The 12517-nt window shown below is 51.1% G+C and overlaps 1 protein-coding gene across 2 annotated transcripts; it reads right to left on the minus strand.

The window, feature by feature from the left end:
* Positions 1–3549: 3549 nt before the first annotated feature.
* On the minus strand, positions 3550–12079 carry LOC147083623 (uncharacterized). Of its 2 annotated transcripts, none has more exons than XR_015075970.1 (2): positions 11990–12079; positions 3550–3756 (listed from the first exon to the last, which is right to left on the minus strand). XR_015075970.1 is itself a non-coding variant. In XM_085980165.1 (2 exons), the coding sequence occupies exons 1-2, from the start codon at positions 5363–5365 to the stop codon at positions 3712–3714; spliced, it is 1164 nt and encodes a 387-aa protein (XP_085836291.1). In that variant the 5' UTR covers positions 5366–5444; the 3' UTR covers positions 3550–3711. The 2 variants fall into 2 exon arrangements, 1 of the variants encoding a protein (XP_085836291.1); XM_085980165.1 differs by lacking the exon at positions 11990–12079 and adding an exon at positions 4247–5444.
* Between the last annotated feature and the right edge of the window lie 438 nt (positions 12080–12517).

Raw genomic sequence — 12517 nt, forward strand, 5'->3', positions numbered from 1 at the left:
GGAGAGTATTTAGGGGAACAGTGATCATAATATCATCAGGTTTAGAATAGTTATAGAAAAGGACAAGGAACAATCAAGTGTAAAACTAATTAACTGGAGGAGGGCTAACTGCAGTGAGAGGAAAAGGGATCTGGCCCAGGTGGATTGGAGTCAAAAATTGGGAGGCAAAACAGAAAATGACCAATGGGAGGCCTTCAAAGAGGAGCTGGTTCGGGTACAGAGCAGACACATTCCAATGAGGGGGAAAGGAAGGGCATCCAAAGCTAGAGCTCCCTGGATGACTAAAGATAGAGGTTAAAGTGAGAGAGAAAAAGGAGGTTTATGACAAATGTAAGGTTGATAATACAGTGGGGAATCATGCTGAATATAGAAAGTACAGAGGAGATCTAAACAATGGAATAAGAGGGGCAAAGAGGGAGTATGAGAACAGATTAGCAGCTAACATAAAAGGGAACCCAAAAGTCTTTTATAAACACTTAAATAGTAAAAGGGCAGTCAAAGGAAGGGAGGGGCTGATTGGGGACCTAAAGGGAGATTGTCTTGTGGAGGCAGAGGGCTGGGCTGAGGGACTAAATGAGAACTTTGCATCTGTCTTCACTGGAGAAGAGGATGCTGCCAATGTAGCAGTAAAGGAGGAGGCTGGAGCGATACTGGATAGGATACAAATAGATAAAGAGGAGGGACTTCAAAGGTTGGCAGTCCTCAAAGTAGAAAAGTCGCCCGGTCCGGATGGGATTTGTCCTCGGTTACTGAGGGAAGTAGGGGTGAAAACTGCGGAGGCTCCGGCCACAATCTTCCAATCCTCCTTGGACATGGGGGTGGTGCCAGAGGACAGGAGGATTGCAAATGTTACAGCCCTGTTTAAAATAGGGGAGAGGGATAAACCCGGCAACTACAGGCCAGTCAGCCTAACGTCGGTGGTGGGGAAACTTTTAGAGACAATAATCCGGGACAAAATTCATTGGCCCTTAGAAAAGTCTGGGCTAGTAACTGAAAGTCAGTTTGTTAAAGGCAAATCGTGTCTGACTAACTTGATGGAGTTCTTTGATGAAGTAATGGAGAGGGTTGAGGGTAGAGCGGTTGATGTTGTGTATATGGACTCTCAAAGGGCGTTTGACAAAGTCCCACATAATAGACTTGTTGGCCTTAGTCCATGGGATTAAAGGGACAGTGTGATGCGCTATCAATTACTCATAGAAGACTGAGAGTTAAGAGAGTAACTAAAGGCTTTTATTAACAAAAGAATGAAGGTCTGCCTCGAGTGGTCGACCGGTCCAGAAATACAAAGGGCTGGGGAGCAGTCACCTTTATACTAGGACTTGTGGGAGGAGTCAGCCGAGGCATGTCCAGGCATGTACACAGTGGAATACAAACAGTGGTTTACCACACAGTGACAGCATGGATCTAGAATGGGCTCAGGGGCAGAAGGCAGAGAGTAGTGGGGAACGGCTGTGTTTCAGACTGGAGGGAGGGATTCAGTGGGGATCCCCAGGGCTCGCAATTAGGACCACTGCTCTTTTTGATCCATATTAATGACCGGGACTTGGGTGTACAGGGCTCAATTTCAAAGTTTGCAGAGGACATGAAACTTGGAAATGTCGTAAACAGTGAGGATAGTAACAGACTTCAGGAGGACATAGACAGACTGGTGACATGGGCAGACATGTGGCAGATGAAATTTAACACAGAAGTGTGAAGTGATACATTTTGGTAGGAAGAATGAGGAGAGGCAATAAAACTAAATGGTCCAATTTTAAAGAGGGTGCAGGAACAGAGAGGCCTCGGGGTGTATGTACACGAATCTTAGAAGGTGGCAGGACAAGTTGAGAAGGCTGTTAAAAAGCATACAGGGTCCTTGATTTTATTAATAGAGGAATAGAGTACAAAAGCAAGCAGGTTATGCTAAGCCTTTATAAAACACTGGTTAGGCCTCAGCTGGAGTATTGTGTTCAATTCAGGGCACCACACTTTAGGAAGGATGTCAAGGCCTTGGAGCGGGTGCAGAGGAGATTTACTGGAATGGTACCAGGGATGAGGGACTTCAGTTATGTGGAGAGACAGGAGAAGCTGGGGTTGTTCCCCTTGGAGCAGAGAAGGTTAAGGGGAGATTTACTAGAATGGTACCGGGGATGAGGGACTTCAGTTATGTGGAGAGACTGGAGAAGCTGGGGTTGTTCTCCTTGGAGCAGAGAAGGTTAAGGGGAGATTTACTAGAATGGTACCGGGGATGAGGGACTTCAGTTATGTGGAGAGACTGGAGAAGCTGGGGTTGTTCTCCTTGGAGCAGAGAAGGTTAAGGGGAGATTTACTAGAATGTGTCTAATTCTGTTAGATTCAGGAGATGGTTCTGTGATAGTGGATTGGCGGTTAGGATCAGATCAGCCATGATCTTATTGAATGGCGGAGCAGGCTCGAGGGGCCGATTGGCCTACTCCTGCTCCTATTTCTTATGTTCTTATGTTATGAGGGACTTCAGTTATGTGGAGAGACGGGAGAAGCTGGGGTTGTTCTCCTTGGAGCAGAGAAGGTTAAGGGGAGATTTACTAGAATGGTACCGGGGATGAGGGACTTCAGTTATGTGGAGAGAGTGGAGAAGCTGGGGTTGTTCCCCTTGGAGCAGAGAAGGTTAAGGGGAGATTTGATAGAGGTGTTAAAAATCATGAATAATTTGGATAGAGTAAATAAGGAGAAACTGTTGCAGCGGAGGAACGGTCGTTAAACAGAGGACACAGATTTAAGGTGATTGGCAAAAGAACCAGAGGTGACATGAGGAAACTTTTTTTCCACAGCGAGTTGTTGTGATGGGGAACGCGCTGCCTGATAGGGCGGTGGAAGCAGATTCAACAGGAGCCTTCAAAAGGGGACGGGATAAATACTTGAACTGAAAGAAATTGCAGGGATATAGGGAAAGAGCGGAGGAGTGGGACTAACTGGATTGCTCTTCGAAAGAGCCGGCACAGACTCGATGGGCTGAATGGCCTCCTTCTGTGCTATTCTGTGATTCTATGAATACAGAGAGACAATGTCCCTTTAAATATCGGGGTGTTACGCTGAGGTAAGGAGACACATTGTCCCTTTAGTTACAAAGGAGAAGACAGAAAGGTCGCAGACTCTTTAACTGACACCAATACTCCGAGGGAAGAGGATGTGACGGTCGATGTCCCTTTAACTGGGCCGCACATGCCTGTGATTAAAGGCATCGGAAACAGTGGAATCGACCCACCGCAGTCACACTGTGGACACTCTGGTGTGTCAGCGGGTGGGATACACCAGGGAATCCCTTTCCACACACTGAGGTTGACTCTAATGATCGGGAGTCCCAGAGTTTCGGATACCAGATAATCAAGCTCACAGGAACACAAATTGTCTCTCCAGGCTTTATTAAGAGCGCTGCATAACACAGATCGGGTGATAATTCCCTCAATCTGGAGAATAGAAGTACAGTGGATTCGCGCGCGATCTTCTCGAGTCTGTTCCAACTGACAACGGCTTAAGTGGCCTGTTCTTATACACAAGCTTGGTTACCGCTCAGGAAATGGGATTGTTTGGACCCGTCTGTTGACCGCCTCCTGAACTCCTGCTAATTCAGGGAATTTAGTCCATCTGTGACCAGACTATAACCACAAGCCCGTCTGGTTATCACACCTATACGGTCCGTGAGGTTATTATCAAATTCACACCCAGACGTTGTGCCTTCACTTGTCTGGCACTTCATCCCATAACACAGGTACAGGGGCTCAGTAATGTTTCATTCATCTGAAAAAGACAAAGTACAACAACATAATGGTCAGCTTAACAGAATCTCATCATAATTACGGGGCCATAAATATAAAAGTCACTAAGAAATCCAGTAGTGAATTCAGGAGAAAAATCTTTACCCAGAGAGTGGTGAGAATGGGGAACTCGTTACCACAAGGAGTGGGTGAGGTGAACAGCACAGATGCATTTATGAGGAAGCCACACGAGGGAGAAAGGAATGGGAGGAGATGTTGATCGGGTTAATTGAAGTAGGGTGGGTGTGGGGCATAAACACTGGCATGGACCAGTTGGGCCGAATGGCCTGTTTCTGTGCTGTACATTCTATGTAACACCATGAACAGTCAATCGAAGGGAATCGTCAGCACAACAGTCTTAAAGATTAAACAGCAGTACAAGATTTATAAAACATTAATGTCCATGTTCATGTCACCCCAGCTTTCTACAGGGCCCTGCACTACAGAACAGTGTGAACTTGCTGGTGTCTCACCAGGTGGGCTGACTGAGTAAATCCCTTCCCACACACGGAGCAGGTGAACGGTCTCTCATCAGTGTGAATTCGCTGGTGTGTCAACAGGTCGGATGACAGAGTGAATCCCTTCCCACACATGGAGCAGGTGAATGGCCTCTTCCCAGTGTGAACTCGCTGGTGTCCGTTCAGATTCCTGGAGCTTGTAAAGCTCATCCCACAGACAGAACATGTAAATGGTCTCTGATCGGAGTGAACTTGCTGGTGTTGCTTCAGATCCCCAGAGGTTTTAAAGCTCTTCCCACAGGCAGAACATGTAAATGGTCTCTCATCAGTGTGAACTCGCTGGTGTTGCTTCAGTTCCGTGGAGCTTTGAAAGCTCTTCCCACAGACAGAACATATAAATGGTCTCTCATCAGTGTGAACTCGCTGGTGTGTCAGTAGGTTGGATGACTGAGTGAATCCCTTCCCACACACGGAGGTGAACGGCCTCTTTCCTGCTCTCTCCAGCTGGTCTCCCTTCAGCTCCTGGGACCTTTTAAAGCTTTTCCCACAGTCGGAATGTCTCACCGGCCTCTCCCCAGTGTGAACTCGCTGGTGTGCCAGCAGATTCGAGGACCGATTGAATCTCTTCCCACACACGGAGCAGGTGAACAGAATCTCTCCTGCTCCCTCCAGCTGGTGTCTCTTCAGATCCTGGGACCTTTTAAATCTCTTCCCACAGTCAGAACATTTAATCGGTCTCTCATCACTGTGAACAAGCTGGTGTTTCAGGAGGGTGGCAGAATGAGAGAATCGCTTCAAAAACACAGAGCAGGTCAACGGTCTCTCATCGGTGTGGACAAGCTGGTGTCTCAGCAGCACGGATGGTGCAATTAATCCCTTCCCACACACGGCGCGGGTTAAAGGTCTCTCCCTCGTGTGATCCTGCTGGTGTATCATCGGGGCCGATGACTGAGTGAATCCCTTCTGGAACATGGGGCCGGTGAACAGGCTCTCCCCAATGTGTAGCCACTGGTGTCGCTTCAGGTGCTTGTAGATCTTGAAGCTCTTCCCACGCTCAGAACATTTAAAAGGTCTCTCATCAGTGTGAACTCTCTGGTTCACTGGTGTGCCAGCAGATTGGAGGACCGATTGCATCAGGTCCTGAGGAATCCTGTAACTCTGTCAGATCTTGACGTGATGTTTGGTCTTAGCCTCCTGTCCTTAAAGGCTCCAATTCTAAAACCCTGTGAAAGGAGTGCAGAAAGGGGTCTCCATTTTATTTATATAATCATTCATAGAAACATAGAAGATAGGAGCAGGAGTAAGCCATTCTGCCCCTCGAGCCTGCTCCGCCATTCAGTTGATCCCTTTAGCGTTCACGGGATGTGGGCGTCGCTGGCAACACCAGCATTTATTGCCCATCTCTAGTTGCCCTTGAGAAGGTGGTGGCGAGCCGCCGCCTTGAACCACTGCAGTCCGTGTGGTGAAGGTGCTCCCACAGTGCGGGTACACTTCTTTACAGTGGTTTGGTATAACTGAGGGGCTTGCTAGGCCACTTCAGAAGGCAGTTAAGGGACAACCACATTGCTGTGAGTCTGAAGTCACATATAAGCCAGTCAGATTAGTGAACCAGATGGGTTTTTAACGACGGTTTCATGGTCACCATTACTAGCCTTTTAATTCCAGATTTATTTAATTAACTGAATTTAAGTTCTGCAGCTGCCGTGCTGGGATTACATAGAAACATAGAAGATAGGAGCTGGAGTAGGCCATTCGGCCCCTCGAGCCTGCTCCGCCATTCAATGAGATCATGGCTGATCATCCAAATTCAGTACCCTGTCCCTGCTTTCTCCCCATATCCCTTGATCCCTTTAGCCTTAAAAAATATATCTAACTCCTTCTTGAATATATTTAATGAATTGTTAAATATATTCAAGAAGGAGATAGATATAGTTCTCACTTGAACTCACTTCTCCAGATCACTAGTCCAGGCCTCTGGATAACTAGTCCAGTAACATAACCACTATGGTACGGTACCTGTACTCATGTCCCCCTTTTCCCAGCCCAGGGGCAGTGAAGCTGATTTTCAGACCCCAGCTGCTGCATAGGTTGGTTGAAAGGATCAACAGTAATGGCGGCTACAATACCCACAAGCCCCCGCGCTCCAGAAAGCGTCCTGGCCGCCGCGCTGAGTTGTGGCTGACCCCGCGCATGCGCCACATGGCCCAGCCCTCTCCTGCTCCACAGGCGCCCGGCCCACACCGCGCATGCTCAGCACACACCCGGGGCCCCTGTCAATCATCCTCCCCCGCGCCTGCGCGCTGGGCCCGAGCTCCAGGCTGCCACGCGGGGCTTTCTTTGTAAAGTCGGTGTTGGTGAAGAGCCGCAATCAGTGAGGGAAAGTGAGTTTTCCCCCAGATCCGATTGAGATCAGAGGAGGGGACAGAATAAAGGGAATCCAAGCCTGAGAGTCCGAGGGCTCCGCAGGCACCGAATGGAGCGACTTCACTCGGGCGGAGCCGGAGAGCGCCTCAGGGTCACGTGACAGCGGGCAGCGGGCGTGATTGACGTGTCCGCCGACCATTAGGGAGACAGATCCTGGGATCAATGGGCGGGCGGCGGGTGACGCGCTCTGGGACGTCTTGACGTCATAAAAGGTGCAGACGTCATGACGTCAACAGAACGTGTTCTGCTGATTGGTCCATATCAATGAGTTGGTCTTGAATGTAGGAAGTATGATTAAGAAGTTTGCAGATGATGCAAAAGTTGGCCGTGTGGTTGATAATGAAGAAGAAAGCTGCAGACTGCAGGAAGATATCAATGGACTGGTCAGGTGGGCAGAACAGTGGCAAATGGAATTCAATCTGGAGAAGTGTGAGGTAATGCATTTGGGGAGGGCTAACAAGGCAAGGGAATACACTATAAATGGTCGGACACTGAGAAGTGCAGAGGATCAGAGGGACCTTGGAGTGCCTGTCCACAGATCCCTGAAGGTAGCAGGACAGGTAGATAAGGTGGTTAAGAAGGCACACGGGATACTTGCCTTTATTAGCCGAGGCATAGAATATAAGAGCAGGGAGGTTATGCTTGAACTGTATAAAACACTAGTTAGGCCGCAGCTAGAACACTGCGTGCAGTTCTGGTCACCACATTACAGGAAGGATGTGATTGCACTAGAGGGGGTGCAGAGGAGATTTACGAGGATCTTGCCTGGTCTGGGGAATTTTAGCTATGAGGAAAGATTGGATAGGCTGGGGTTGTTTTCTTTGGAACGGAGGAGGCTGAGGGGAGACTTAACTGAGGTGTATAAAATTATGTGGGGCCTAGATAGAGTGGATTGGAAGGATCTATTTCCCTTAGCAGGGAGGTCAATAACCAGGGGGCACAGATTTAAAGTAATTGGTTGAAAGTTTAGAGGGAGTTGAGGAGAAATGTTTTCACCCAGAGGGTGGTGGGGGTCTGGAACTCACTGCCTGACAGGGTGGTAGAGGCAGAGACCCTCATCACATTTAAAAAGTACTTGGATATGTACTTGAAGTGCCGTAACCTACAAGGCTACGGACCAAGTGCTGGAAAGTGGGATTAGGGTGGATAGCTCTTTGTCGGCCGGCACGGACAAGATGGGCCAAATGGCCTCCTTCTGTGCTGTAAATTTCTATGAGTGAGGGAGTCTGAGAGGTCAAGGTTGACTGACAGTCTGTGCTGACCCTTGACCTCTCTTTCCCCCGCTCCCCAGGATAGGTTGCACATTCCAGCTGCACGCTGTGGGGGTGCTCAGCTGATCCCGGCCTGGGATGCAGTTGGGGAGACTGCAGTTAGCCTCAGTGCCCTGGGCTCCTGCTGCTGATCACTGTCCAGTCACCCCAGCAGCAAAGGCTGAGTCTGCAAAGGGGGCTTGATTTTGTCTGTGATGCCCCCAAGGTTGAATAGGCTGCCAACAATCACTGCACACCCTCACACATTGGCCACTCGGAGGGGCACCAGAAGGCAACCAGTGACTGTGGGACTGTATCCCAGCGGAAACCCGCCCTTCACAATAGAGGGAGGGAAACTCGAATGACAGTTTAAAAAACTAAAAAGGGCAAGAGGAGTTCACCCGGTGTCCTGGGACCAATATTTATCGCTCACCCAACATCACCAATACAGATTATCTGGTCATTATCACACTGCTATCTGTGCGAGCTTGGTGTGAGCAAATTCCACAGGTTCACCACTCTCTGGGTGAAGAAATTCCTCCTCATCTCTGTCCTAAATGGCTTACCCCTCATCTTTAGACTGTGACCCCTGATTCTGGACTTCCCCACCATCAGGAACATCCCTCCTGCATCCAGTCTGTCCAGTCCTGATAGAATTTTATAAGTTTCAATGAGATCCCCACTCATTCTTCTAAACTCCAGCGAGTATAAGCCCAATCGACCCAATCTCTCCTCATACGTCATTCCTGCCATCCCAGGTATCAGTCTGGTGAATCTTCACTGCACTCCCTCCATGGCAAAACATCCTTCCTCAGAAAAGGCGACCAAAACTGCACACAGTACTCAAGATGTGGTCTCCAAGGCCCTGTACAACTGCAGCAAGACATCCTTGTTCTTGTACTCGAACCCTCTCGCTATGAAGGCCAACATACCATTTGCCTTCTTCACCGCCTGCTGCACCTGCATGCTTACCTTCAGCGACTCGTGCACAAGGATGCCCAGGTCTCGTTGCAATTCCCCTTCTCCCAATCTATTGCCATTCAGATAATAATCTGCCGTCCTGTTTTTGACACCAAAGTGGATAACCTCGCATTTATCCACGTTATATTGCATCTGCCATGTTTCTGCCCAATAACGCAACCTGTCCAAATCATACTGGAGTTTCTCGTAATCCTCCTCACAGCACACACGCCCACCCATCTTTGTGTCGTCTGCAAACTTGGAGATATTACATCTAGTTCCCTCGTCCAGATCATTAATATATATTGTGATAGCTGGGGTCCAAGGACCGATCCCTGCGGTACCCCACTAGTCACTGCCTGCCACTCGGAAAAAGAGCCATTTATTCCAACGCTTCGCTTCCTGTCTGCCAACCAGTTCTCTATCCAAGTCAATACCTTGCTCCCAATCCCATTTGCCTTAACTTTACACGCTAATCTCTTATGCGGGACCTTATCGAAAGCCTTTTGAAAATCCAAATACACCACATCCACTGCCCCTCCGACAGTGCGGCACTCCCTCAGTACTGCTCCTCCGACAGTGCAGCACTCCCTCAGTACTGCCCCTCCGACAGTGCATCGCTCCCTCAGTACTGCTCCTCCGACAGTGCAGCACTCCCTCAGTACTGACCCTCCGACAGTGCGGCGCTCCCTCAGTACTGCCCCTCCGACAGTGCGGCGCTCCCGCAGTACTGCCCCTCCGACAGTGCGGCGCTCCCTCAGTACTGCCCCTCCGACAGTGCGGCGCTCCCTCAGCACCGCACTGGAGTGTCAGCCTCGCTTTATATGCTCTAAGTCCCTGGAGCGGGATTTGAACCCACAACCTTCTGACTCTGCTATCCACTGAGCCACAGCTGACTCCAGTCTTTTACACAGTTTCATCATAACTTCCTTGCTTTTTGCACTCTACGCCTCCTCTAAAGCAGGGGAGTTATGATTAATTGTTAAACAGTTTTTTGCAGAGTGACCAAAGCTGTCTGCAGGAAACAATTGTGCATTTGAAAGAATCACAGAATCTACAGTGCAGATAAGAGGCCATTTCGGCCCATCGAGCCTGCACCGAGACATATCCCACCCTATATCCGTAACCCCACGTATTGAATCCCCTAACACTAAGGGTCAATTTATCATAGCCAAATCAACCTAACCTGCACATCTTTGGACTGTGGGAGGAAACCGGAGCACCCGGAGGAAACCCACGCAGACACAGGGAGAATGTGCAAACTCCACACAGACAGTCGCCCGAGGCCAGATTTGAACCCGGGTCCCTGGCGCTGTGAGGCAACAGTGCTAACCACTAGTACGAGCACCACGGGATCTTTTACATCCACCTGAGGGGGCAGACGTGGGCCTCGGTTTAACGTCTCATCTGTAAGACAGCACCTCCGACACTGCAGCGCTCCTTCATTACCGCCCCTCCGACAATGCGGCGCTCCCTCAGTACTGTCCCTCCGACATTGCGGCGCTTCCGCAGTACTGCCCCTCCGACAGTGCGGAGCTCCCTCACTACTGCCCCTCCAACAGCGTGGCGCTCCCTCAGTACTGCCCCTCCGACAGCGCGGCACTCCCTCAGTACTGACCCTCCGACAATGCAGCGCTCCCGCAGCGCTCCCGCAGCACTGCCCCGCCGACAGTGCTGCGCTCCCTCAGTACTGCCCCGCCGACAGTGCGGCGCTCCCTCAGTACTGCCCCTCCGACAGCGCGGAGCTCCCTCAGTACTGCCCCTCCGACAGTGCGGCGCTCCCTCAGTACTGCCCCTCCGACAGTGCAGCGCTCCCTCAGTACTGCCCCTCCGACAGCGCGGAGCTCCCTCAGTACTGCCCCTCCGACAGTGCGGCGCTCCCTCAGTACTGCCCCTCCGACAGTGCGGCGCTCCCTCAGTACTGCCCCTCCGACAGTGCGGCACTCCCTCAGTACTGACCCTCCGACAGTGCGGAGCTCCCTCGGTACGGACCCTCCGACAGTGCGGTGCTCCCTCAGTACTGACCCTCCGACGGTGCGGCACTCCCTCAGCACCGCACTGGAGTGTCAGCCTCGCTTTATATGCTCAAGTCCCTGGAGCGGGATTTGAACCCACAACCTTCTGACTCTGCTATCCACTGAGCCACAGCTGACTCCAGTCTTTTACACAGTTTCATCATAACTTCCTTGCTTTTTGCACTCTGCGCCTCTCCTAAAGCAGGGGAGTTATGATGAATTGTTAAACAGTGTTTTTTGCAGAGTGACCAAAGCTGTCTGTAGGAAACAATTGTGCATTTGAAAGCAGCTTGTATTGTGAAGCTTGTGCCCCTTTGCCAGGCCCGCTGCCTGCGGCCCCTCTCCCAGATTCCAGCCCCAGCTCTGTGCTGACTGAGCTGCTCTCACCTGGGGACAGCGCGTCACAATCGGCCCCAGCGCACCTGAGCTCGAGAGGAGGTCCCGCCCCCTTGCCGCGCCACCATTGGTTGGAGGACCAGGCCGCCGACAGGCCTCTTCCTGTGATGACGTCACAATCGGGCACCAGCCCCAGCGCCGGGGAGGAAGGTCCCGCCCCCTAGCCGCGCCGCCATTGGTCGGAGGAACCGGGCCCGCCCTCGTGCTATTGGTCAGCGTTCCCGTCAGTCAGAATCACATTGCTCCGGCTCACTCCGCCACCCCGCGCGCAGGTCAATCGCTCCGTTCGGCGTCCGCGGAGGTCCCGCTCGCCCGACTCTCAGGTTTGGTTTTTCTCGTATTTTACTTTATAATCCCGCTCTCCGCCTCACCTCGATTTAAATCGATTCCCCAACACACTACTTTACCCCGGCCGCTGATTCCGCCACGTCCCCGGCCTTCTGTCTGCTGCCCGGAGACCCCGCGCCTGCCCGCGCTGTGATTGGTGCAGGGGAAGGTAAGTGGGCGTGTCCGGCCCCCGGGCCCACGTGGGGAGTCAAAGGCCGGCTGGAGCGCATGCGCAGCCCGCCTCGCACCGTTGGGAAGCTTTTCAAATATTTTTTTTTGAGAAACAAATTGAAAACACTCATTAATTCCCCCAACCTCCTCCCCTCTAAAGTGCGATTATTATTATTTTTGTTTTTCCTCATTTGTGTGGGGTGTCTTTTTTTTACCTTGCGGTGGCGTGCGCCGATCCAACCGACCCCTGGGCATTGCGTGCTGGCGTCACCGTGTAATCGGAGGGGGTGTTGATTGACGCGAGGCGCCCACCAATCAGGAGCGCGGAAAACGCTGGGCGGACCGGGCGGGCTGACGGTCCTCCAACCAATGGCGGCGCGGGAGGGAGGGGGGCGGGACCTCGGTGGGCTGCAGGCCGCTTTCCTGCTTTCATTGTCTGCAGGAGCTGTTAAAGGGAAGGGGAGAAGGAGGTGGAAAAAAACCCAGCTTGTGAGTGTTTATTCCTTTGCATTACCTTTATTGCAAGGCTATTCATCAACTGCATTCATTTAAAAATAAGTGAACCTTTTCTCTTTTCGACTTTTATCCAGAACAAAGAGCCCTGGTGCTGTGAACATTTTGGTGGGCAGCCACTTTTAAAGGGACAAAGACCAGCATTCTTCCTCCTCTCTCTCTCTCTCTCTCTTGTGAGTATTTGTGGTGGGTGAGAGGGGGGAGGGTGAGAGGGGTGAGTCAAAGGGGAC

The sequence above is a fragment of the Somniosus microcephalus genome, unplaced genomic scaffold (assembly GCF_052327205.1).
Source record: "Somniosus microcephalus isolate GS21.2 unplaced genomic scaffold, FLI_Smic_1.0 scaffold58, whole genome shotgun sequence".
Taxonomy (NCBI): Eukaryota; Metazoa; Chordata; class Chondrichthyes; order Squaliformes; family Somniosidae; genus Somniosus; species Somniosus microcephalus.